Source organism: Vigna unguiculata, chromosome 9, assembly GCF_037176805.1.
Source record: "Vigna unguiculata cultivar grain cowpea cultivar isolate G323 ecotype 2 chromosome 9, ASM3717680v1, whole genome shotgun sequence".
NCBI classification, from domain to species: Eukaryota; Viridiplantae; Streptophyta; class Magnoliopsida; order Fabales; family Fabaceae; genus Vigna; species Vigna unguiculata.
The window spans coordinates 3,213,838-3,239,750 of record NC_140800.1 but is presented as its reverse complement, the minus strand read 5'-3'; the positions used below and the strand labels follow the sequence as shown (position 1 = coordinate 3,239,750).

Below are 25,913 nucleotides of genomic sequence, written 5' to 3'. Positions count from 1 at the left end.
TTAACACCTAAATTAATGATAAATTTTTTCATCGGTAATCAAAATTTTTGTAATAACAATTCTAAATTACTTATGAAATTTATAGACAGGATTTACCGATGAATATTTATCTATAGATATTTTCTACCGGTAAATCAAATTCTAATTTAATGACAGATATTACCATCATATTTATTTCTATCAATAAAATTCATTGGTAAAATTTTTCAAAAAATTCTTTCTTACTAACTAATTTATTTTCATCTGTAAAATTTTGTTGATAATTAAAGAATTTCTCGTAATGTTTTGGTTAACACAAAAAAATAACAACATATCTTTTTTATAGATTGAGGGAAGAGAACAAGTTTGTGAAGAAGAAGGGAAAAATGTACATTTTTTTTAGATAATGTAAAACTTTACTATGAATGTTGAGTTTGAAATAAAAATGAACCTATTAAATCCAATATGTACAATTTTCTAATCCAATATCAACCTATACAAGCAATTCATATGAATTGAGCTTATTTTAGACACTTAATGTGTTTGGAATTCATGTGTGAGTATATGATGTAGAGATGAGAAAATTGACACTAAGGTTGTGTTCTCATGAAGAGATGAATTTGGTAGAGAGTGTGAAGATGGATTTGTGTGGATTTGAGTAAATGAATATGTGTATTTCTTTGTGTGGATTTAGAGGATAAAGTGAATGGATTTTAAGATCAATTTTGTGAGTGATTTGAGTGATGTGATAAATATATAATAGATAAAAATTTGAAAATTACTAAAATACCCTTGATGATAAAAATATATGAAATGATTTTTGGATTAATTAAAAATATTAAATTTTAAAAATTATTATTTAATAAATTTTAATGAAAAATAATAAAAAAATAAATTATATTAAATTATTTTTTATATAATAATTACTATTATTTAAAATTACTAATAATAATAATTAGTAATTATTATATACATTATTGTTGTATTTTAATTACTATATATCATTTATTATTATTATTATTATTTAATTTTATATAATATATATATATATATATATATATATATATATATAGAGAGAGAGAGAGAGAGAGAGAGAGACACACACACACACACACCCCAACGTCGGTTAGCTAAGTGGTGCTCTCTCACTCTCACACACTCCGCACAAGGAACACCACAATACTCTCATATCAAAGTTTAATGTCAAGGACAAAGTCATAAAATGGTACTTCATCCATCCAAATCTTTTCATCTTTGGTGAGATGAGTTACTAAGCCTATTTACCACATCATCGTTTTTCATCTCCTCCATATTAATTGAAAGGAACATAAGTAAACACACAAATCCGTCCTACCACATTCCTCTAGTACAATCCACACATATGAACAGATCCTAAGGTAGAAAATTCATAAACTTATTTTTTAAAAGTTTTGAGTTGAAAGTTTGATATTAATATCTGAGACTCGTCTCTTATTTAATGTAAGTATATGAGTGAGTATAAATCTTATTTTATAAATTAGTTTTATAAAATATAATTAGATTTAAAATTAATATTGTTAAAAATATCACTATAATCCAAAGAAAGATATATGTTTTTTCCATTTCTACATTAACTTTCATTAGTAATTTTAAGAGGCTCAAATTCAAAGCAAACATTTATGGTTGCTACTATTTTCGTAATCAACCGAACAATTATTGCAGGAAAATCTTGGGATGTAGAACCAAGTTGGAAATGCTATACATGAATCCCAATTATCCAATATTCAAACTTAACTTTTTTTAAGATATACTGATATATGGTGAATTAATCTTATTTTTAATGCCTTCATATGTGGCTCAACTTTTCTTTTATTTGAGGATCAACCATAAGCCTCACACACAATAACCGAAAGAAGTAAAAAAAATGTAGGCTCTGAAAGGAAATAAATATACCTTGTTCGTTGAGTGGATATTTTTCTTTTTTTAAAATAATGCTGATTCTACAAGAACAAAATCTTGTACAGAAGAAAACACAAATATTCATTTTTATGGAAATTAATTTTGAATGATGAAAGAAAATTTGGAAGTGTCCACTGCTGTTTTCCTTACTATTTTCAAACTCTGTAGTGCCCCTCCGTCTCACCATTGATGATGGCAATTTACGTGGGAAGAGTCCTTTCTAACAACTCAAATTGCACTAATTCCCAACCCCTCCTTTCAAATATCAATCCAATGGAAAGGGACATTACAATAATATTCATCATTAATAATTTTTAATGCAAAATTATAATGTATTTTACATGTAAAAAATATATTTGAATTAAAAAGACTATATTAATTCTTTTTTAAATTTTAAAATCAAAATTTTCAATATAAACGAGTTTTAATTTCGCTTTAAAATTTAAAAATAAAAAATATATTTAATCATTATTATTCTCGTCTAAATGAATTTAGTGTTAGTAAATCATAAATTTGCATAAATATAAAAATGGTATTTTTAGGTTTTACATGAAAGAGGCGAGGAAAAAGGAAGCAAAGAGAGAAAGAGAACGTGCAAGAGAGACATGACACTTATCTACAAATTCCTGGTCACTGCCCCCCTCATAGTACATTCCCTTGTCTCCTCCTCTTAGTCTTCTCTAAAATAGTTAATATTCCATCACACATTATGCTACTTCAACTTCACCAAAAAGAAAAAAATTAATTAAATAATATCATATTCTCCTTCAATCATAACATAACCACCACGGGCCACGGCTTTTACCTTCACTACTTAAACATTATTTTAATAATAAAAAAATCAATAACAAAAACAATTAACATTAAAAAAAATTAAATATGTTTTTGTCTATATCTTTCGATGAATTTTAGAATTGGTTCATCTCGAAATTTTGGATCAATTTAGTTATTCATCTTTCAAAATATGTGAATTTAGTCCTTTTAATCAAATTTTGTTAAATTTATTTGACATTTCAAACGTATTTTATAATAGTATTTGATTTAACATTAAAACAAAAATGTCTCAAACAATATAAACAACTCAAACACAATCCTCAAATGCATACAAAACATTAAATAAACCTAACAAAATTTGATTAAAAGAATTAAATCCATATATTTTAAAATATGAAAGACTAAATTGGTTCAAAATTTTAAAATCGATTAATTCCAAAATTTACTCGAAAATCAAGGACAAAAATATATTTTAAAAAAATATATGTTTATTAATACATTATTATTAAATTAATAAGAATAATGTCTGAAATAGGATAAAGTTAGAAAGTAGGTCAAGAAAAAAAACTCAATAATCACATCTCCTAAATTAGAAGCCTATTGGGTAGTAGATAAGGGAGTACAGTGAGTCAGTTGATTAGTTGTCTACAAAATAATATTCTCCAACTTGTTCTCTCTCTCTCTTTCTCTTTCTCTTTCTCTTTCTCTTTCTCACCAAAAACCCTATCATCATCATAATCGTCGTCATAACATGGGTGATGTTCTAAGCCCTTTCACAGTTTCATCCCCTCCTCCACCCTCTTCCGACAGCAACAACAACAATAACAACAGCATGCCGATGTTGTACTACGGTCTTGTGGTGGTGGGAACCGCCGCCATAGTACTGGCCATATACAACCTCTTCCTCCTGAAACGCAGCCACGCGCGGTCGCCGACGAGTCCCAATGGCGCGGGAACAACAACAATCGAAGAGGTTTCGGAGATAACGAGGAGGTTGGAGAACGAACAGAGACAGTTGCTTTCGAGCTTCAAGTACAAGAAAGAAAAAGAAGAGTTGGAAGATTTTGAGTGCCCCGTTTGCTTATCGGTTTACGAAGAAGGAGAAGAAGTGAGGAAGCTTCCACAGTGCAAACACTATTTCCACGTTCTTTGCATAGACATGTGGCTCTATTCTCACTTCGATTGCCCCATTTGTAGAACACCCGTTCTCCTCGCCCACCACCACCTCTCTCCGGTCGATGCCTTCATTGAATCCGGTGCCATCTCATAGTTTCTCCGATCACAACAAAATTATTACATAAATTTTTCCTCGCTTCATTTTTCACCTCAGAACAAAATTTTACTAAATATATATATCATGTCATGTCAAAATTAATTACGACTTTCATGGTTTAATAATTTATTGTGGGTGGGTCCTTTTTTTTCCCTTTGGTAGGACACTCAAGTGAGTGAGTGAGTGAGTGAACTACAACTTGAAGGGTCATTGGTCCTTCCGAGCAGTTCCCAGGACCAAATTTTTACTCTATTTTCATTTCTTTCACATTCAATATGTGTAAAGCATTTTCCAGAGATTAATACTATATTTTTTATACACTTTACCCTCTACTTATATATGTTTCAAATATTATTAGTTTTTTTTTAAAAAAAATTCTTTTCACAGCACAAAAATATCTCTTCTTTAATATAGGTATACTGAAATGAAATTTTGATCATTTAATATTTACTTCTACACGAATATTGATTTTGGTTCTTTAAATAATAATATATTTGATCACTTTTGAATTTTGTATAATATTCAAAAACTTTTTCCATAATTAATCTTCATCACCTGATTCGCTTTTATATTTAGTATATTTATCTTTTTTGTTATTTTTTTTTTCATAGACACAAAGTTTGAATTTGAGTTATATGTTGTTGGTTAGGTTGCTGAATTATATGTTTTCTTTTTTTTTTGTTAATTCAAGTGAAAAATATGTGAGATATTTTAAAATAAAATTTTGTAAATTGCGGAATTTGAGAAAAGAAAAAATGAAGGCTTTAAGGGGCGGCTTGTGTAGGTAGGTTTGATTGGTTGGGCATATACCATTGGATTTGGTCCACATAAGTCCACATCTTTCAACACTCATCTTTTCCTAATCCTAATTCATTTATTCATTATTGCTAAACATATTACTACTTTTTAAATTCATAACTCTTTTTTTAAAAAAAAAAAAACTCTAAATTTAATTTTATGCACCATCATCACTCAAGATCTAAGAAAATTTTTACCAGAGTCTACCAGAAAGGTTAAATAAATCTATTTGTGAAAATATCTACTTTTATTGATGTTCACTAAAAATATTTTGTTGGAAAATAAGTATAGATATTTATCTTTTTTAAATTAAACATAAATAAAGGATACATATATATATATATATATATATATATATATATATATATATATAAGTCTTTGTATATAGGTTATGTTTTTAGTTTATTTGATATTTTATTTTTAAACTTATATCATTATATATTTTTTATCTAGATTTGGAAATAAAGAAAAAAAATGGATGTATATTATTTTACATTGAATTCTCAATGGGTAGTATTTAATGAGTATTTAGATGGGTGTGAATATATTTGTTATAAGAAAAAACATAAATAAGATAAAAATTTCATATTCGTATATTATGAAAGAAAATAACTTTTAATTTTTACATCATCCACATAGATGAACATAATCAAACAAACACTCATCCCATTCCGTTGTTGTTTCTAAATCGACTTATTAATATCTTCATTGAGCTATTATTATTATTATTATTATTATTATTATTATTATTATTATTATTATTATTATTTATGTAGTTAACGGTGTATAAATACTTTGTAAGTTAATTACAAAATCTAAAATTGAAATTTTAAATTCAATAGAATTTTTTTTTCACTATGTAACTTTAAAATGTAGTTCTGTTCAGAATAATTATTTATCCAATTTTAGCGTGTAGCTATTGAACTGCATTTAAACCACTTGTCCTTAATGAAACAAACGAGTCAAATGAAGAAATGGTAGCATCTTCAACTTCAATTTGGATCTATTTGGAAGATAATGTTCGCAAGGAACAAAAACGATGTAACATAAACGAAAATGAACACGTAAATTGTTTTTTCGTTTTCTTTTTATTTTCATCTTTCACAAATTTTATTAATTACGAATAGAAGTGTGGTTTTTTCTACCATTGATTCCGAAACTCATTATTCTGCTATCCAAATGGGGAAAAAAAAATGCATGGCTTTAATTCATTTAAGGTTGGAGAATAGAGGGTCAAAAATCATGGGTCAATTTGCCATGAAACCAAAATGGAAGTCTTATGTCATGGATGATTTTTCCATAAAGATTTTTAGGAGAAAGAAAAAACAAAAGGTTCCCCTATAAACTGAAAGAAAATTATGAATAAGTTAAAAGTAACAATCATATGAAAGATTTTTCTATAAACTATAATGTATATAGAAGTTAGTATTAATGTGTGGAAGTTAATTTTAGTTTTTAATTTTTCTTTTAAAAAAAATAGCTTCATTCTAATATGTTTTTAATAGTCATACGAAATCAAATATGTTGTAGTAGGGTGACGCGTGCTCATAAACAAAATAATAGTGGTGAATTGGTTATTATAATTAGGGTGTTTGTTTGTGTTTGGCTTTTGATTTGACTTTTCACACATCAAACATAAAATCAAAGTTTCAATTTGGTTAGATTTTAATGTAATATAAAATTCCAATTAATTCTAATTAATGTTTTATGGTTTAATTTGGATCGACTTTTGTAGTTTTTATTATTATAGTTTTATTTTATTTTTTTATAATTATTCTCATATTCATAAATAAATTATGTAATTCTATAATTAAATCTACAATACATATTAATGGATATAAATATATTATAATTAAAAATATAATGCAAGTAAGTAAACCTCTAAACCAACTTTCAATAAAAATTCTCATATCTGTTTAATGGTTATTAATTAAGTTTCAACATATAACATTATATTTAAATACAACAAATGTATTATTCCTACATGAATGTAAAATGGTATCACTAAATGAATTATTAGAAAGTAAGGGACACTTGAATCAAGTTGTGAACTCTAAATATATAAACTCTAGTAGATGATATGGAAGTATAAAAAGAAAGTTTAGGTGCATAAGATTCTTTAATGATTATTTTAGAAGAGAAATATAAATTATGTTAATAATGTAAAAAGGGATTATAAATGAGAGATCATGTACTCCCTTTGGTTGTAAAACTTTTATGTAGGTGTTTGACATGTGAATAACAAAGTAAAAAAATAAATAATAATAATAATAATAAAGAGTGGGTTTAGTTTGATTTAACCTTTTTAATTTTAATTTAAAATGCAAATCAAATCGATATGCTGAAAAAAAAATCCGAACAAATCTTGAAAAAACGAATGTTAACATATTTTCAATTTTTTAATCAAAATTTGATCATTGTTTTAACATTCTAATTATAATAATATAGACTAATCTTACCTACTAAAATGATAGAACAAAAAATAAATAAAAAGAGGCTAAAAAGGTCTTTTAAGAAAATGTTACCCATGATTTGAGAGGACATTGGACTCCAGTCTACGGTACGCGTGTGTCCAGATATCTTACAAAAGTCTTTCAATCATTCATCCACTAACAAAATGTTCAAATCTACTCACAAACATTCAATCATCATATATATTGACCTACAAATCAATTTATATAATTTTTTAAATTCTTATTCCAATTTTATACACAACCAATATCATTTTATTAAAATAAAGCTAACTTTTTTTCTTATAAAAAAGAAAAAAAAACTTGTAAAAGTATATCCTTGATCATTTTACAAAAAAAATAAAAATAAAAATAAACAACAAGCATAACTAGTTGTTAAAGATTTAATGGTTGAAAATTTAAGTCAGCATACGTCTCATCTAATATAAATGTGAAAGTTTAACACTTTATAATGTAGAAGATCCATAAATCGATTATCTTAAGATTTTTGGTTGAATGAAACGTCAGTCTTTTAAGTTGGTCAAACTCATGTCTAATTAGTATTATCATTCCATACAATTTCTCATGAAAATATCTATCAATCATATTAAAGTGAATAATTTATCCTAGTGATCGGTTCAAATGAAATACAATATAGATAAAGAATCATAAATATGGGAATTATTTGCATCGTGAATCTTCTTAACAAGAGATTTTAAGCAAGTATGTCATGTTGTTGTATAAAAATAATACAAGAATGTCACAATTAATGTATTTGTGATTAAGAATTAGAATATTTTCGTTCAAAAACGAAATTGTTGAGAATTCAAATGAATTTAAATCTAAATTGAATTAAGATAAAAAAATTAAACACTTTATAAAGTAGAAAACTCATTAATTAATTACCTCAAAGTTTTAAATTAAGATAATGATCTCTCAGGTAGATTAATATCGTGTCTTAGTAGCATTATATTCCCGTGATAAATACTGCTTCAAAAGACTCGTCACTAATTCCTCTATCTAAAACAATGAATAGAAAAATGGTTTGAAACATGAATGGAACCTTTAATGGAAATACTTTGGGTTGTCGTTGGTTTGTTGGTTAAGGTCTTCAAAATATGATGGAAAAGTTTGACAACGTATTTTGTTTAAATTTTAATTTACATTTTTTTTTTTAGTTTATTTCGATGGTTTAATCTAGATTCGGAAATTTGGAAAATGAATGTAAAAGAGAAAAAGAATGAAAAATTTGATAATAGACATGTGAAGTGAGTATTACATTAGGTTTCGTTGGTAAATGCAAAGACAGGGAAAGACATTTCACATAGAGTGTAGTAGATAGTAGACACCTATATGACACCATAGAAACTATGGACACACCTTTTCAACCTCTCATGTCACAAAAACGCCACCTAAGTCTGCTTTTTCTTCTTTCAAACACCTAACTCATGCTACCATTATTATCAACTTCGACACGTGTGGATTCAAATTATACAAATAAATAATATATAAAATTTAAGAATATATTTTCTTTTCAATTATGAAAATGGGTAAATAGTACTAAATTTGGATTAATTTCTTGCATTGAAAATTTATTTATTATGATAATAAAATTTATCTTTAACTAAATTTTATTCTATGGACTTAAGAAAATAAAATTTAGATTTATTTATGTCATTATTTAGTGATATTTTGAAACAATTAAATCTAAACTTAAATCAACCTGATAAAATAAGTATAGACATACTTATATATATATATATATATATATATATATATATATATTATAATTTAATTATATGTCTAAATAAGATAATTCTTCAACAAAATTAAATTTACTTTGCTTTCAACACCTTTTATATTCTTTTTCATCTGAAACATAGTTTTCTTTAAACAAAGATTTATACAACTAATATTGAGTCATATTTCAATACTAAATTAATTAGTTTTACTTATAATTAGTTCATTATCTACTATACTATTTTTCTCTCTTTTTCTCATCCTACTTATTTTCTATAAAAATACCATCCTTAAAATTTAAATGTATTATATGTTTGACTTTTATATTTTTAGCAAAAAATTAATATTAAGAAGTAAATTTTAAATCAAATTCAATCTCACAAAACTTATTTGTAAGATATGGTTTAGATTCGTTACATATATACTTTAAATTTGTTTAATCTTTACTCAATGTAAGACTTCTAACAAATATTTCTTTATAATTTTGTCATTAATATAATACTTCGTCTCTTTATCAAACTTTTATGTTGTGAATTCTCAATTTTAATTTCAAATTCTTGACAATTAAAATTGCATATATTAAATGAGTGTATTTTGGATCAAATGTACATTCGTTAATAAATTAAATGCTTTTAAATGTTGTACACTAATTTTAAACATTAAGAGTTTAAGAACGAAAAGAATATTACTGAATCTAATTATATTTTCTAAAAATTTTCAAATATGTGTTTTCTTAAAGTAAATGAATATATATTTTTAATATAAATAAATATCTTTACCATTGTGAATAATTGCGATATATGTACTAATATTCTTTTATAACAAAAAGCAATAGCCAGAAGAACTTTCTAAACATTTAATTTTGAATTAAATATTTTATAAATATAATAAAATATATGTATTTTTGTTGTTTATTTATAATTTCATTTGGTCAAAAGATCCAAAATGACAAAAAGAAAACGAATACGTGAAGTCACGGAGAATGCGTCTTCCATTAATTTGCAGCTTCAATTTCTTTACGTCATTATTAATTTTCTGAACTACCCACCCAAGTGGCATAAATGAACCAAGAACCAACAAATATTGACGTAAACATTATTTGAAATTTGAATCTTTTGATTAAGATCGTAGATTCGATTTTCTGCTTGAATCTTTTAAAACTTTTACATACTTTTTATTTACACAGAAAAAGGATATATATAGAGAGAGGTGTCTTCTTATATTATCCATATACTAATTAAGAATGAAATAAATTTCAGATATTTTTAATTTATTTTTGTGAAATTGATCTTAGTTTATATGTAATTTTTTTGTATTTTGTTATAATTTGCAAATTTTATATTTTATCTTAATAATTTAAATTTGATGAAGAGAAAACAGAATTAATTCATCTTAAATATGAGTGATACAATTGTAGCACACTAAATAATATAAATACTTTTGAGAACATATTAGGTTCTGTAAAAAAATGTAAACCTGCCTCTTTCTTTTTCTTAAACCTACAATTTTTCTCTTTTTTTTTTCTCTCCAAGATTCTCACCTTATTTTTTTTTTTATATTTTTATAAGATCAAATGTCATCCTCTATTAATAGGCTAACTTAAGATTATTCCTAACCAAATAAAAGTTAAAATATAGTAATTCTGAAAAATCTTTTTTATTCTTCTACCTCTTTCGCTATAATATTAATATTGATTTTATAATTGAGAAAAGTGATTATCTCAATTAGTTTAGTTTTGCCTGAAGTTTGATTGTTTTTTGTTGTGTTGTTTATATCTTTAGAATCTTGCAGTTTTCTCAAATTTTCATTGTGGCATTTTGAGTTTAGTCTTTTTCTTTACAGTAAAGAAAATAAATATCATTAGTTGAGATTGAACTTAAGATATGAGTAATTAGAATTTAGGAAAAAATTTTATAAGATACTTTCGACTTAGTTTTGCACTTTTGTTGAATTGATTAAACAATTATGCGTGTGTTATGAAAATTGTTGTTGTTGGTAATGAAAGTTATGACTTGATAATAGCATTAGTTGTGATGAATGTTGAGTTAAATTATAACAATTGAAATTGGATGTGATAAGTTCACCTTAAAAGTTTATTAGTTTATTTATGGATGTATAATTGTATAACTAACCTTGATTATGTTAATATAAACTTTGAAAACAGTGTTTTATGTATTTGATTTTGACCAATTCGAGCAAGTGTAAAATCTTTACTTTAATAGTTATTTATTTAGATAATACTCGAAGATTGATAATTCAACTTATTTGAAAAAACTAAGAGAATGCTTAAGGTTGAATAATAAACTTTGAATTTTATTCTACTTTTAGATTTGCTTAAAATAAATAATTGAAAGGTGCAACAAAATTAAATTTATTTACTTTAAAAACCATCATTTTATAATCATGAGTTCATCAAATCCTGGCACAACTTCTCAATTATACTATATGGTACATATGAGCATCAATTTTTTCCCAGAAAAACTGGAGTTCCCTGATATGATATAATCAATCTATAGAGGATATAGACTACATTTTTCTCAAATTGTCTAACCTAGCTTGTAGGTCACTATCAATCCCTCCATCGTCATTCCCAGTAGTTTCAACTTGAGGTACCTTGGTTTTTGCAGCTGGGGCAGCAACAGCTGATGATGGTGCATTTACAAGCTGCAAATCAAACAAAAACAACTCATCATCATGCTTTGTTCTACAGACTCATTTCATTTACTTTCAGGTAAAAAGAGATGATGATGAATGGGAAGCCATAATCATATACCTCTTGGTTGATGTCAATTCCAATCTCATCAAGAACTTGGTTCACTAGATCTTCAGTTTCTTCTTCATCTTCTTCTCCTTCCAAAGCATCATCTATTGCATCTCCCATCATCTCAGATGTCAATTCCATCTTCTCATTCTGTCTCTCAAATTCTTGCATGATTTTCTGCAAAGATGGCAAGTTCATCTGCCTATTCATTTGCCCCATGGCCTTTGTCACGCCCTTCATAGCCTCACCCATTGCTTGTGTTGATTTCAAAGTCTGAACAAGTTAAGCACAAAAGAAACTACCTTTTAGCACTTCAATATCATAAAGACGTCTTTTTTTTAATCAAAATTTTGTGACTGTTGGCCAGTTAATCATATATCAAGAAAAAAAAAATGCCATGGACCTTGGGGAAGAACCATTACCCTATATTAACCATATATGCCAGAAACAAAAATTACAGAACAATAGATAAAGTCACCACAATGACATACCTGAATTCGGAGTGATACACCTTGGAGCTGAGATTTTAACTTATAAAACTTCTCAATCTGATGCCGTGTTCTAACTAGATCTTTTGCCATGACTCTGACAGCTCCCTGAACAACCCAACTTAAAGGTTAAATCAATAGTTAACTATAAACAACAGACATACATATATGCCATTACAGACAAATCTAGATTTACGGTAAATATCTAATCTTATTTATTGGTTAAAAACGTTGAAAAGAAACCAAACCAAATTCATCAAGAGCAAGTCAGTTCCACTATCTTGCAATAATCAAATCGCTTATCATTTCCATATTAATGTCATACTAGTAGACATCTGTGGTAGATAGAAACCGGGATAAACAAGAAAAAGAAAGGGAATATAAAAGTGTTCCTCCAGCAAATTAGAATGATATCGTCATTCTAGTTGATCTGAACAATCAGCCTGGCAATTAGTCAATTATTTATTAACTTTTACAGCTGTGACTACTGCAACTACCTAGAAGAACCTAAGCTATAGATAACCATGTGTTTCAACTCTACAGCATCCACTCAACCATTTTGAGTTTGCTTCTTCACCATGGAATCTTGTGTTGTCTATGGCTTGGTAAGTATATTAGAATCCAATCATTAGAGGCTACATACATGACATACAGAGACTTCTGCTAATACCGATAACCATTTCTCTGACAAAGGAGACATCCAAATGTGTTTGATACGATAGTGAAGTACTGGATTATGAGCCAGAGACACAGTACCTAGTTAGGTTACAGAAGGCAACAGTGTTAGAATAGGAATTTGTAGTTCTTGAAGAGACCTAATAATAGGATCTTAGTTGTAGTGTTTGAAAAGCTGAGACATTTGGCCTCTACATGAGTGAGCAACCAAGGTCTGCTTCTTAGATCACCATGAGATCAGATTCGGGCCAAGGTAAAATATGCAGGTCCCGGATGTTGATCTTTAGCTGTCTGGGTCAAAGGCCAATAGAATGGGCCAATAGTTAGGTTTTCTTGGAATCGGAAGGTTGAAATGATAACCCATGGTTTATCACACATTGGAAGTATCTAAGAATCTTCCCAATCATTATCCAATGTATTGATTGAGAGAGGTAATTCCCTTTTCTGTTGACATGTTGGCTTTGGCAAATAGATCACAAATTATAAGCAGATGGAACCACTGGGGAGATATTTAATTTCAATTCCCAAGAAGTAATCCAAATTCCTCAATTGGGTGAGGGCTAACACTGAGTTAAGCTCAGTCTTCAGGTGCTGAACAAGGATATAATAATTCCCTGTAATGAAAATGTCATCAACACAGACTGGGATGTAAACACAGGGGCAGAAAGTGGTTAATATGAACAGAGATGAGTTATATTTGCACAGCTGACAAGGCTATGTAGCGTGTTAGCGAACCTCTCAAGTAAGGCCTGTTTTAGGCCAAATAATGCTTTGGAAGCAAGAGAGTTTTAACTGCTTCAAATCCTGAAGGTTGGACAGTGCAACTTCTTCGTCTAAGGGTACTAAAGTCCAAGTACTATTGGCAAAAGGAGCTGAAAGTTCTTGCACAGCTGAGTGCCAATTGAGGTTTAAGGGAGCTGTGGCATGCATGAGAGCATCTTGTTGCTCCTGTTTCAGGTAAGCTTTATTGGTTTTTCCAAAGTGGACTTCCTGAATGAAATACACATTGATACAAGCATTGATAGCTTCAACTTGCTGTTCAAAGAGAAGAAAATTCTTCAAGGTCACTGAGACAGATTGTGAAAACGTCAATGGAGCAGTAGAGAGCTTTGATGATAAAGCCCCATATCAGATGACAAAAAACACACGGCAAAGACCAAGTTGTCAGAATAAGAAAAACAGTATCATCACAACAGCTCATGCCTCTTCTTTCTTCTAGGGAAGAGCAGAAAATTCCATTCCAAATTCTTTACCAAACAGCATAGGTTAGGTGTTATAAATTTGCATAATAAAAAAACTATACTAACATATTCACAAAAAGACATGTTCACCATACATACCACTAAAAACTAGACAAATAATAGACTTAGGACACAATCACTATACCATCTGGCCTTGTTTAGCACTTTTCTTTATCTCCAAAATCAATTTCTTCTCTTGTGCTTGCAAACCTTGCCTCTCGCGCTCAATTTCTCTAATTGATTTGTCCAGCATCCTCTTATTTTCCCGCAGAAGCTCTGAAAGTCATACACTATATGTTCAGGTACAATAAAATCAATATGCAGTGTTACTGAATGACACCAAATCAATCAAAGACCTGTTAACGCATGTTGGAAACTTGCAACAACCCTCACAAAGACACCAAGTTTGAATAAAGTAAACAACTTAACGTGCCAGTTAGTGGATCACTAAAACCATAATAATTCCAATAGTTGCAAAGCATAATTCTAATTGAAATTGAAAAGAAAAGGAATATAAAGTGCAAATTTTAAGGAAATCTCTGAATCTTATCAAAAGAAGGAGACAAGATAGCAAGAGCAAAAAAATACAACAGATCGTAAGTTAAACACGCAATACAGCAATCACAACAGAAAGAAGAAAAATTAAAGCAAAGGGGCGAAATATAATCATCCAAAGAATTTAACTTTGCATAAACGATCGAACAGGTTTTGCGGGGTATCTCCTTTGTTCAATTGAACATAACAATATTAGAAAAGTAAAGATTTTGATGATGAGTGATGACTCTGCAATCAAAATAAAGCAAGCCCATTTGGAAAAATCATAGATTTCGTCTTTTGAACACAGAAGGCGATGATTAACAAACCTGCGGGTGTTTTTCTCTTTCCGAAGATGAAACTCATGGTTATGGAGAAGAAGGAACAACCTCAGCAGAGATCGAATGGAAAATGTAAAAGACGAGAGAAGAACGTAAAAGCCTGCGATCTCGTTATGTTATGCGCTTGGTTGAAGATTGGGTGATGATGCTTTTGATCAAAGTTTGCTTACGCGGTAAGCGTTGAAAGAAGGAATCATCGACGAACGATTATCACCGCCGTTTCACACACGTGCCGCACTCGGTGTGGGACCCACAGTTGCGTTGTTGTTTAATCAGTTTCAACGAAATAACCGCACAACTTTTCTGCTGTATTGCCAGCGACTTCTCTTCTAAACTTTGCGAAATCAATTTTGAAAGAGGCGAATTTCAAACAGCGGAATTTGTCTCTCTGTATTTTGTAATATTTTGTAATAGTTTTTACTTTAATTCTAGTTTCTTATCTTTATTCTTTTAGAAGTGTATAACAGAAAATATAATGGTTATCATATTTTATCATAATACTATCTTATCAAATAAATATAATCTCAAATAAATAATGACTTCTTATCGGTTGTAGCAAAGCCTGAAAGTTCGTAAAATACATTATAAAATTCAAATATGCATGAGAAGTTAGAACATAAAAAAGTAAACTAAATTCAAGTTTAATTATGAATCACATCTTTATTTTTTGTATTGTGAAAGTGATATCACAAAAAGTTTAAGGAAATTAGAGTAGTAAGATAAGAGCAAAAAAATACATATTCAGTTAAATTATGTTTTGTTTAAAACACATGACAAAATTGTTAGGAAAATAATAATAATAATAATAAATTAGGCTATTTTTTTTCTTGTACACATTTTCTTATTAATTTACTCGTGATTTTAAATTAAAATAATTAAATTTTTATTTTTACCCTTTAAATGAATGTTAATTTAAATTTAATTACTTTTTAAATTAAAATAATTATTTTACTATTTTATTACTTTAAATCACTATTTATTTAAATTCAGTTATTATAATACAAATAAAAAACATATATGCATGTTAATAATAATAATAATAATAATAAAACAAAAATATGGATAAAAGAATATGTCAGTTACAAAATACAAAAATAATAATAAAATATAAATTCTTTTATCTTTATGCTAAAATATTTTCTAAATTACAATATCTTTTAATTAAATCAAGGAGATTTCTTCCTCCACCTTCATATTTTCTTTCTGCACCTCCATGACTCTACTCAAATGACCTTAATACCCTTCATTAAAAATTATTTAAAACCCTAATACTCTTTGCGCCACTATTCATGCACCTATGCTATTCTTCTCCCACAAAGACATAGTTAGAAAGCGTATTTGAGAGAAATCGTGTCAAATGGATTCGTGGAAGCTACAGTTTGAGGTCACCATAATCCATCTTCCGTTATCCAAACATGGTCATGTTCCTAAACGCTGATATTGGACTGAATGTGTTTCCAATTCCGAATGCATTTGGATTTAATATACCGGACTCTATAGTCTATAACGAGATTTTGAATTCCACGATGGATTATACAATTCGACATGTAAAAATATATTCCGAACTGTATAGTTTTTTAAATGCTTCCGGATCCGAAATTACACTGCAGACCGTAGAATCTCATATGTTACATAAATTTACATTCATTACGGATTTGAAAATCTGACATGTATTTCTAATCCAAAAAAGTTTCGCGTCACAAACACCCCTTGGCATAGATACACCCACCAACAACATGCCAACAACGAAAATTCAAAGCCACTTACTTCTCTCAAACGCGACGCACGATGCAACATGAAGGACCCCTTTCTTCTTCACTAGCTTTAAGCAATGATGGTGCAGAGCTTTGTGTTATGGAGATGCAATGGAGGTGCATGGCGTTGCAATTTTCCTGCAATAGAGGTGAGGCATTTTGCCAATGGAGGTGGAAAAAGTCTGGAGGTGCAGCGGCAATGGAAGTGAAGAAACTCTATGGAGGTGTGGTGGCTTCTATTGTCACAAAGGATAAAGATAATTTGATAACTAAATTTTGATAAATTTCTCTCTTACATCTGACATTTTTTAAGTCTCTTTCTATTTTTATATTTTCTTATTTTTCTATATTCCAAAATCACTTGTAAAATATCACTTCATGTTGTAAAAGAAAGTTGTTAAAATTTAATTATCAAATTATCATCGTCTAATTTTAAAATCAAAGTTAGTTGGCTCATTTCCATTTGGCTATACAGTGCAAGAAGAAAATGTGGGAGTGCAGGATGAAATAGTCTTAAACCAAAACTTATTATAAGACTTAGACCCATAGATTTTGAATCAAATTTTGAACTTTTTATCTATCTTTGAGTATCGAGTTAGACTCAGGACGATTGTGACAATACTAATATATTTATCGTTTGTTACTTATTTATATAAATTTATTTAGAGAAATAATTTAGAGTAGGGGTATCAAAATCGATGACACAATTCCTAAAACATGTAAAGGCCAATAGTCTCATATCGTTAGAGTCCAGGTTAAAGATAATTTAAATATTTTTTTCCTCCTTTCACTCTCTGATATGCCTTTTAAGGACAAAATTATGATGAACATAGACTCCAAAGCAAACAATACCTCAAATGCATGACAATTGTTCCTTACGATGTCACTTTACATACTTGGGATCAGAACATTGGTGTCCACCGTGAGGACGATGATGAGGTTTTAAGACGAACCATCAGTCCCTTTAATCTTCCATTGGGATGATTTGTCATTCTCCTTAGACCTCGATTTGGGAGCTTATATTCCTACCACACTCTCAATAGTTTTCACATCATTTAAGTGTCGAGACCTTAAATACAAATGATTGACCCTTACAATATCATTCCGCAGACTTGAGAAGAGAACATAAATTAAGACCTTCTTAGTTATTAGAATTGAGTTACTAATTCAACTTTACTTACGACCACTTCATCATTTTGGACTAACTTAATTCATTGCTCGTGTTCATATCTTGATTGAGCTTCTAAACTTCGTTTCTTATGCTCTGCTTCAATTCTTCTAATATTGCTAATAGTACTATCCGACCTTTTATCTTTAAGAGCTTTTCAAACTTTCCTTAAGATGTTGTATCTTTGAAGGCAAATTACAGTTGAACAGTGATAATAATGCTATAGAAAACTATTATGACAGACATGTTTGCTCTGAACGTAGAAGTTGCAAGTTGAATGTTGCGAGATTAAAAGAGTAGACTCATTCTTTGTGCCCAATTTCAGATCTATGTAATTTACACTCATTACTTATGAGCTTGAACAAAACAATTGCTACCTGATTAGCAGAAGCTACATTTAGTCCCTCTGGTTTAAACAAAAACAACTGGAATAGATGGCATACATATATATAGCAAAAACATAAATCAATTGAGCAAATTAAAAAGAAAGATCACCTCCACAACCACCCCCTTTAATGAATCTCACAAGTACTGTTCATGTATTCTGGCACGGTTCTCTTCCCACCACAGTCTAGCATACACCTCCCCAAACTTTTCTCGACTGCAGCAAACAACAAAACATATAAATTTCTTACACTTCTACATCAGAATACAGCCAAGAAATAAACTCAAACATGCTTATGAAATTAATTAGCAATTGGTCATACATAGAGAGCCTTAGACCAAATATCAGAAAAACCTTTATGTAAACTTGAATCATCAAAGATCAAAGTTGTAGATTCTTAAGAATCGAGGTATATACGTATCATGAGTGGTCTGATAACGAGTACAACAATAGACCTAACAAGCATCATTAAAATAGACTCAAATTCATGATTATGATATCATATTAAGAAGTAAATCTTTAAGTCTAATTCAACCCTACAAAATCAGCTTGTGAAGTTTGCACGAAATTATATATTTAAAATTTGTTTTATCTCTAATCGATGACATAATCGAAAACATATAAAAGTTGTGCGAAGGTAGCATACCTGAACCTTACTCGTCTGAGCTCCCTTTTGCCGCCAGGGAGAGCTCTGATGGTAATGTAAACCCCAGGTTCATCCTGCTCAACCCATTCAGCATCGAGGTCACTGGCATTACTGATCGATAAATCGCCAGAGCGATCAGCTTCTCTAGATGAGCTACTTCTGATAGAAGCATCAGCATCCATTGATGATGAGATATCTGTCTTGGCAGCAGCACTAATGGTGGAAACCTTCGGGGTTGAGTTCACACCACTCGGTTCATAGTAATGCCGTGATTGCATTGAATGCTGATCGAACGAATCAGAGGATGAGTACCCCATTGCCACCCCTCCTCCTCCTCCTCCACGGAATATATTACACGGTGGCCTTTCCCTGCCCATCGGAGGTGTCACAGGAATCTCTTCTATTGATTCACGCTTTGAACTCTGCGTTCAACCCACACACCAAAACGAATCAACAACACTAAACATGTAATCAAAATTTTCGCCTTGGTAAAATATGAAAAAATGTAGATGAGGATGACAAAACCGTATGACTAACTGCAGCAGGGACACACTCTGTCATACAACACAACAAATAACCAAAACAAACAAGCATGACATATGACACAAGATAGAATACTATTTTTAGACACTCCCACGATTAGAACACCCTTCTGTTTCTGCTCTTAGAACACTCGTCTACAGTGTTTTTTTTTCTCTCTCATTAGATCTACAGTACACTTTTGTCTCTCTCTCTCTCTCACTGCTTGATTATGCTTGATGTATACTCTGATGAATAAATGTTACCTACAGTACAGTATCTACGGATATGAGCAGTAACGATTCTGAGTTCTAACCCAAGTGATTCAAGTTATTGCACTTGCACATGCAGATACGTCAGAAATTAACATTGTACTAAAACTCTTAATGTATAAACTATAAAAGAAAACTTCCTAAATTAATCATTTGGGTGAAGTAACATGATGCAGACAATTACAACATGTGTAAGAGCACGATAAATTCAAACGTTACCTCGTCTTCAGACCTTGGTGGAGTTGGAAGAGGTATAGCTTGCCGGTTAAGCCGTTGAACATTGTAAAGTTCCATCACCTTGTCGTAATTCTCTGCCCACCATCTCTGAGCTTGCCATTTGTTAAAAATGTCGCGACTATACATAAAAAATAAACATAATTCAGTTCACCACACAGTTTTTAAGGCGTCGTATCATATGAAGTATAACTGAGAATGAAAAACATTATGACACTTAGCATCAGAATGTTGGAAATTAACAATGCAATCTTAATCTAACAATAATGAAAAAACATCGATAGTTGAACATTCTTATTTTCTATTGTTTTGTCCTTATTTGGCCAACTCCATTGTCATTTTTTTTTTGGCGATGTTACTCGTATAATATGATTATGCTTTGTTCCATGTGCATCATTGAAAGGAATGGCCCTTGAGACTCTATGGTTGAAGCATCCAACTAGTCGCAATTTGCTGCTATATATTATGGTTTTTGTTAATTTGTTAACCAAATATTTAATTTACAGTGGTGTATGACACTGTTCTCAATTATGTTAGGTCACTCGAGTAGATGCTTTTTGACAAAGAATTCTCTGATGAATAATTAAAAGCAAACCCGATCATTCCGTGAGAAAAATAAAGTTGTTCTAAGGCCAACATTGACCTTACAGAGAAGTTGTCTAAACAATCGAAAGCAGTGGGTCCCAACTTTAGTCTCAACCACATCACTAATCGCACCAAACAAAGAAATGATTGAAATGTTTTCAGTAGGTTTAAATATTAATTAAAGATCTAAGTATGCTCTTAATTAAATTTCTCAGCTAAAAATCGTGGGGCAAAAAGAGAAAGAGAAAATCATTTATACATTGACCCACCCACCAGCACCCCTATGGCCTATATACATTGGTTGAGATTGCACCTCAAGTCACCATTTCATGCTTTTATTTCACGATGTGATAAAAGACAAAAATACGAAGTTTGGCAAAAAAAAAATAGGACAACACTATAAGCTATGCTATCTATCTAGTATCTACAACTTTACTAGGTCCCCACCTAGTAGATGTTCACATTTTGTCTTGTATATAGTTATGGTGTGAAAGAAGATGTGGAAGCATTGCAGATCAAAAGACAAAAACTGTTATAGGTGAGAGAAGACAAGATTATATACATTCTTTGTGTTTATTATTTGGATTTAAAAAAAAAAAAAACTTGGAATAGAATTATTTAATATTCATATCTTAAAAATAGACTATAAATTTTTTTAAAAAAATTACCGTTTTATCCGTGTCAATTTCCTAAAACTAACGTGTAAGAGCTACCTCCGACCAAACGACAAGACCCAGTTTTAAAGGTTCCCAAGACAATTAACACTGACCCACGTCCACTCTCAAGCCACAATAGGTTTTACTTTTGGACCCACTTTAAGGATTGCTTTTGGCAAAGGCGTGAAATAGCAGGGGAAGATGGACCCACCAAATACACAGAGAACGATTCATTCAATTTAATCACTTATGGCGTTGAAAAAACTCGAGATTTGGATGCTACTACACTAATCACGTATATGGAAGAGATGAGTGAGCATAATCAATAACAATCATCAGATCAGAAATAAAGGGGTCAAACTAGATACCTGTTCCAATCCATGTTTCATTTTCTAACCAAAACAAAATAGACAAAGGGTTTGTTTCATTGTCGGTCTCTGGTTATAAAATTTTGATTGCTTTCGGAAAAAAATGTTTTTGGAGGATCATCATCACTCATCTCATGCAAAATCATGCATCACTCCAAACATAGGATGTGGAGAGTTCAGAAAACAAGACTTGTATCGATTTGATCAAAGCTAACGCACCATGCATAAATTTTAAGAAACTAAATTCAGTCTATTTTGTTGAAAAAATAAACTGATGATCAGTTACATATTGTTAAAAAATCAACGTACATAACCAACAAGATAAAAACTAAAATCACTAATTTCTTACGTTTAAAATATAATATAAAGTTCTAATAACTTTTAACAAAATGCGTATTAATTGGATTAAATCGAAGCATTAATTAACTTTGGTATGCATGAGATAACGAAAGATAAGAAGCGAGTATCACAATCAGAATAAGAATCAGAATCAGTAGGGCACTAGCCAGAATCAAAGAGACTCGGTCCAAACTCTAAACGGCACCCAAATCAACAAAACGACACAGAGTGAGAGTGAGAGTGAAACTGAAAGAGATGCGTATTGCGTACCTGAACCGAATCCGTTTGAGATGGTTCCCGCCACGCGGAAGCGATACGAACGTGATCAAAACGCCGGGCTCAACCTGCGCCACCCACTCCTTCGGCTCCGCCTCCTCTTCCAGCACCACCACCGTTCTCCTCCCGCTGGAGCTTGGCGTCCCCTCGCCGCTCGAAATCCCCTTCAACCGCGCCTCCAGCTCCTTCCCCCACCGCCGCCGCGACGACTCCGAATCGGACTCGCCCCCGCGACTCAGTCGACTCTGCGGCGGCGCGCACGGACCGCACTGCTTGTACGATCCCGACGCCTTCAGCGCCATCTCCTTCAGCTGACATGTTAGCGATTTGGCGCCCCGCGAACTCGGATCGTCGCTCGCCGAGTCGAGTTTCTTGGAACGTGCTATGCACGTGAGCATTTTTCTCTTTCTGATGGAGTTTGCGAAGTGATGGTACGCTCTTCCTTCCGCTACCGTTATGTCAGAGATTCTCCGAAGAGAACACCGAAAGAAGAAAAGGTTTAAGAGTGTGTTTGGATTGTGCAAATTGATTAATGAGTGTTTGGACGACGAAAGAGACCAGGTACGAGGGGGAAGAGAAATTGTGCGTTGTTGGTGTTTGTCTTAGTTACTTTTTTGTGTTTGGTTTTGTAACTTTAGTTTATGACTTTTGTGCCTGGGTGCGTAAAATATGTGTCGTTGGAGTGAGAGAGAGAAGAGGAATCTGCTTTTTTGTTGGGACATGGGATTCCTAATTTTTTTTTTTAATTATATATAATTTTTATTTATTTATTTTGAAAAAATAATTAAATAAAAAATTGTTATTTAAAAATTCAATTAAATTTAAATAAAATGGTAACCGGAAGACAAAAGTGAATACCAAATAGTGAAAAAAAAATTATATACAGATATAAATATAAGTTTAGAAAAAGATAATTCAGATCAAAAATCAAATACATATTAATGTTAGGTATAAATACAGATTTGGTATCCAACTTTTTCGAAAAGTTCAATTTGGTACCCAAACTTTAGGAATGTTCAATTTGGTACCCAAACTTTTTAAACGAGTTTATTTTGGTACGTTTTGTTAAACACTACGTAACACCGTTTGGCTTTTGTTGAGGTGGCACTGTGTAGGGCATACGTGGCAGAAACAATGGTTAGGCACGAGGTTTTTGTGGTAAAAAAAAATCAAAGTAAAAAATTTTAGAAAACCGTTGTTGTCGATTTGGGGCAAAATTAGGGATGTGAAATCGAAAAATTTGCAGAACGGAAAAGTAGGGCAAAAGCAAAATTTAGGAATTAGGGTTCGATGGTTGATTTGTGTTCGGTGATCGGAGAATAAGGACGGAGATTTCCTTCCGTTCGTTGGAGAGGGCGAAGCTGGGAAGAAGAAAGAAGAAGCTTCAGCGGTGGAAGACGGAACTTTGGCAGTGGAAGAAGAATCTTTGGTTGTGAAGGTGAGTTTTCTTTCCTGCTTTTTATATTTGAGTTGATGAATGAGTGCTGATATATTTTTTTTATACAGCCACCACTATTACATGACAAGCTTTGATTCGCATTAACCATGAATTGTGAGAGCAAGAGGAAGATGATTGAGCCCTTGATATTTCTTCAACGTCTAGAAAAATCAGAATAAGAGAAAACCACCTATTAGGGCACTCTCCACAAAATAGGGCACTTAAAGTTTACAAATAAAGGGGGATTACAACTCATTTTATCTGAACCATTGTTTCTGCTACGTATCCCCAGCACACTGCAATCTCAACAGAAGCCAAACGGCGTTATGTAGTGTTTAACGGAAGGTACCAAAATAAATCCGTTTAAAAAGTTTGGGTACCAAATTGAACATTGTTAAAGTTCGGGTATCAAATTGAACTTTCCGAAAAAGTTGGGGTACCAAATATGTATTTATACCTTAATGTTACTATGGAACAGTAAAGGGATTGATTGAACAACATGAACTGAGTTAAGTAAGACATAACATGTTAATTAGAAATGTCTAGATGGATTTGAACAAATAAATCATCCACTGAATTTGGGTTGGGTTAAAAAAGAAATAGTTTTTTTAAATGTTGGTTTAATTGCAGGGTGTGTGTTTAAATTATAAAGTGAATTCGAGAGTGAGTAAATAAATATTTAAACTTAGTAAATTAGATTATTTAAATACATATATTACAGTAAATGTATATTTAAGTTTATATTTTGATATTGAGAATTTGATGTAGATTTATAAAATTTTAAAAGTCATTACAATATAAAATATTAGAAATAATATAATTAAAGTATACAATATTATGAGTGTTGATAATTTTGAATAATTATGATAATATGAGATATAATATATATATATATATATGAGTTATGTATAACATAATATATTTTTTATATATATAATAGAATATAAAGTAAACGAATTTAAGTGATTTTTTCTAAAAATAAAATTATAAAATTATTGATTTGAAAATTTTTCAGAATTTTTCTTTTATAAATACGGACTTAAAATTGAACGGGTGTGGAGATAAGAAAAATGTAATGTAATGGTTTAAAGTTTGTATTGTCATATTATTATAATCAGAAAGTTAACCGTTAACAACAGCAGTGAAATGTTTTTATCGGCAAGAGCAAAGTTTTTGATTTGGATTTGGTCTTAGCCCATACTTAAGACTGGAAAATGAAATGAAAACAAAAACAAGAAAATGACCTGACAAAGAAAACACGATGAAAAGTGGTCTCTAATATGTCATGGGCCAGAGAAAATGATAAAGAATGAAAACAAAAATCTACATTATGAGATGACATTTTTATATTTTTTATTTTTTACGCTGTATTTCTTAAGCTGATATTATTTGAGATAATAGCAAATATTAAATATAGACAATTTTGTTATTATTATTATTTGAATTTTAATTCACCACAATACTGAAGATTGGTTCTTCCACAAAATGCATCACGTTGATGTGTTATTGTTTATATAACTAAATATTGATGATAAAAAAAATTACAAATTAGTTATTCACTTACAGATTTGTATAGTTTTATATAATTTGTTTTTCAAATATTTAAAAAGGAGTTAGTGGTAAACATTTATTCCTTTTGTTCTTACATAAAAAAGTGTTTTATTCTTAAAAATAAATTAAAGAAACTCACTCAATCTTCTTGCTTAATATATTTTTGAAAAAATACTTAATTACAGAAATACCTAATGCAATATTGATACCTGCGTGTTAGTTATATCTCATGCAAAACAATTAAATGAATCAGTAAATAAGTTAGTTGGAACATGTGAACATGACATGCAAAAGAGTTTCACAATTTTCTTACTACTCTTAGTAATTGTTTATTTACAATACGATTATTAGAATGTTTTATTTGTAAATCTTTCACATTTCAAAATTAGTCTCCAAAAAGTAGGAGGAATTATTTATATATTTTCTCATTGAGAGTTTTTCTTATAACCTCTAAAACAACTTTTGTATATACTCACAAATGTTTTTTTTTTTTTATTTAACCATAAATGGCATCAAATACTTTAGTTTGATGTTATGGAGAGATTAATAGATAGCTAAAAGTTATTTTTGTGTTGAAAGTCAAAAGTTATTATAGCAATAATACTTATAATACAATTTTAATCAATAAAATATTTTAGGGTTGATATTCTATAATTATGACTTGGGAACAATATCAACTATGATGATATCAAAATTATCTTCAATATTTATATGGCTAACTTGTGTTTCT

The 25,913-nt window shown here is 30.2% G+C and overlaps 3 protein-coding genes across 3 annotated transcripts; 1 reads left to right on the top strand and 2 right to left on the bottom strand.

Moving 5' to 3' along the window:
- Positions 1-3,318: 3,318 nt before the first annotated feature.
- LOC114162900 (RING-H2 finger protein ATL52-like) lies at positions 3,319-4,284 on the top strand. The gene has a single exon (XM_028046896.2). The coding sequence runs from the start codon at positions 3,443-3,445 to the stop codon at positions 3,959-3,961; it is 519 nt and encodes a 172-aa protein (XP_027902697.1). The 5' UTR covers positions 3,319-3,442; the 3' UTR covers positions 3,962-4,284.
- A 7,015-nt stretch (positions 4,285-11,299) lies between these two features.
- On the bottom strand, positions 11,300-15,270 carry LOC114163386 (vacuolar protein sorting-associated protein 2 homolog 1). Its single transcript, XM_028047694.2, has 5 exons — positions 14,981-15,270; positions 14,263-14,393; positions 12,205-12,309; positions 11,726-11,986; positions 11,300-11,616 (listed from the first exon to the last, which is right to left on the bottom strand). Exons 1-5 carry the CDS (start codon positions 15,015-15,017, stop codon positions 11,479-11,481), a joined length of 672 nt encoding a protein of 223 aa, XP_027903495.1. The 5' UTR covers positions 15,018-15,270; the 3' UTR covers positions 11,300-11,478.
- Positions 15,271-18,176: 2,906 nt separating this feature from the next.
- Positions 18,177-22,841, bottom strand: LOC114162249 (protein Brevis radix-like 4). The gene is made up of 4 exons (XM_028046076.2): positions 22,189-22,841; positions 19,956-20,091; positions 18,946-19,367; positions 18,177-18,515 (listed from the first exon to the last, which is right to left on the bottom strand). Exons 1-4 carry the CDS (start codon positions 22,590-22,592, stop codon positions 18,437-18,439), a joined length of 1,041 nt encoding a protein of 346 aa, XP_027901877.1. The 5' UTR covers positions 22,593-22,841; the 3' UTR covers positions 18,177-18,436.
- Between the last annotated feature and the right edge of the window lie 3,072 nt (positions 22,842-25,913).

Coding starts and splice junctions, on each gene's coding strand:
- LOC114162249 (XM_028046076.2), bottom strand. CDS start 22,592: ATGCTCACGTGCATAGCACGTTCCAAGAAACTCGACTCGGCGAGCGAC. Junction 19,368..19,955: donor CACCAAGGTCTGAAGACGAG/GTAACGTTTGAA, acceptor GGTTGAACGCAG/AGTTCAAAGCGTGAATCAAT. Junction 18,516..18,945: donor CTCAGACGAGTAAGGTTCAG/GTATGCTACCTT, acceptor TGTTTGCTGCAG/TCGAGAAAAGTTTGGGGAGG.
- LOC114162900 (XM_028046896.2), top strand. CDS start 3,443: ATGGGTGATGTTCTAAGCCCTTTCACAGTTTCATCCCCTCCTCCACCC.
- LOC114163386 (XM_028047694.2), bottom strand. CDS start 15,017: ATGAGTTTCATCTTCGGAAAGAGAAAAACACCCGCAG. Junction 12,310..14,262: donor GTGCTAAACAAGGCCAGATG/GTATAGTGATTG, acceptor TGGGTTGTTCAG/GGAGCTGTCAGAGTCATGGC. Junction 11,987..12,204: donor GTGTATCACTCCGAATTCAG/GTATGTCATTGT, acceptor TAACTTGTTCAG/ACTTTGAAATCAACACAAGC.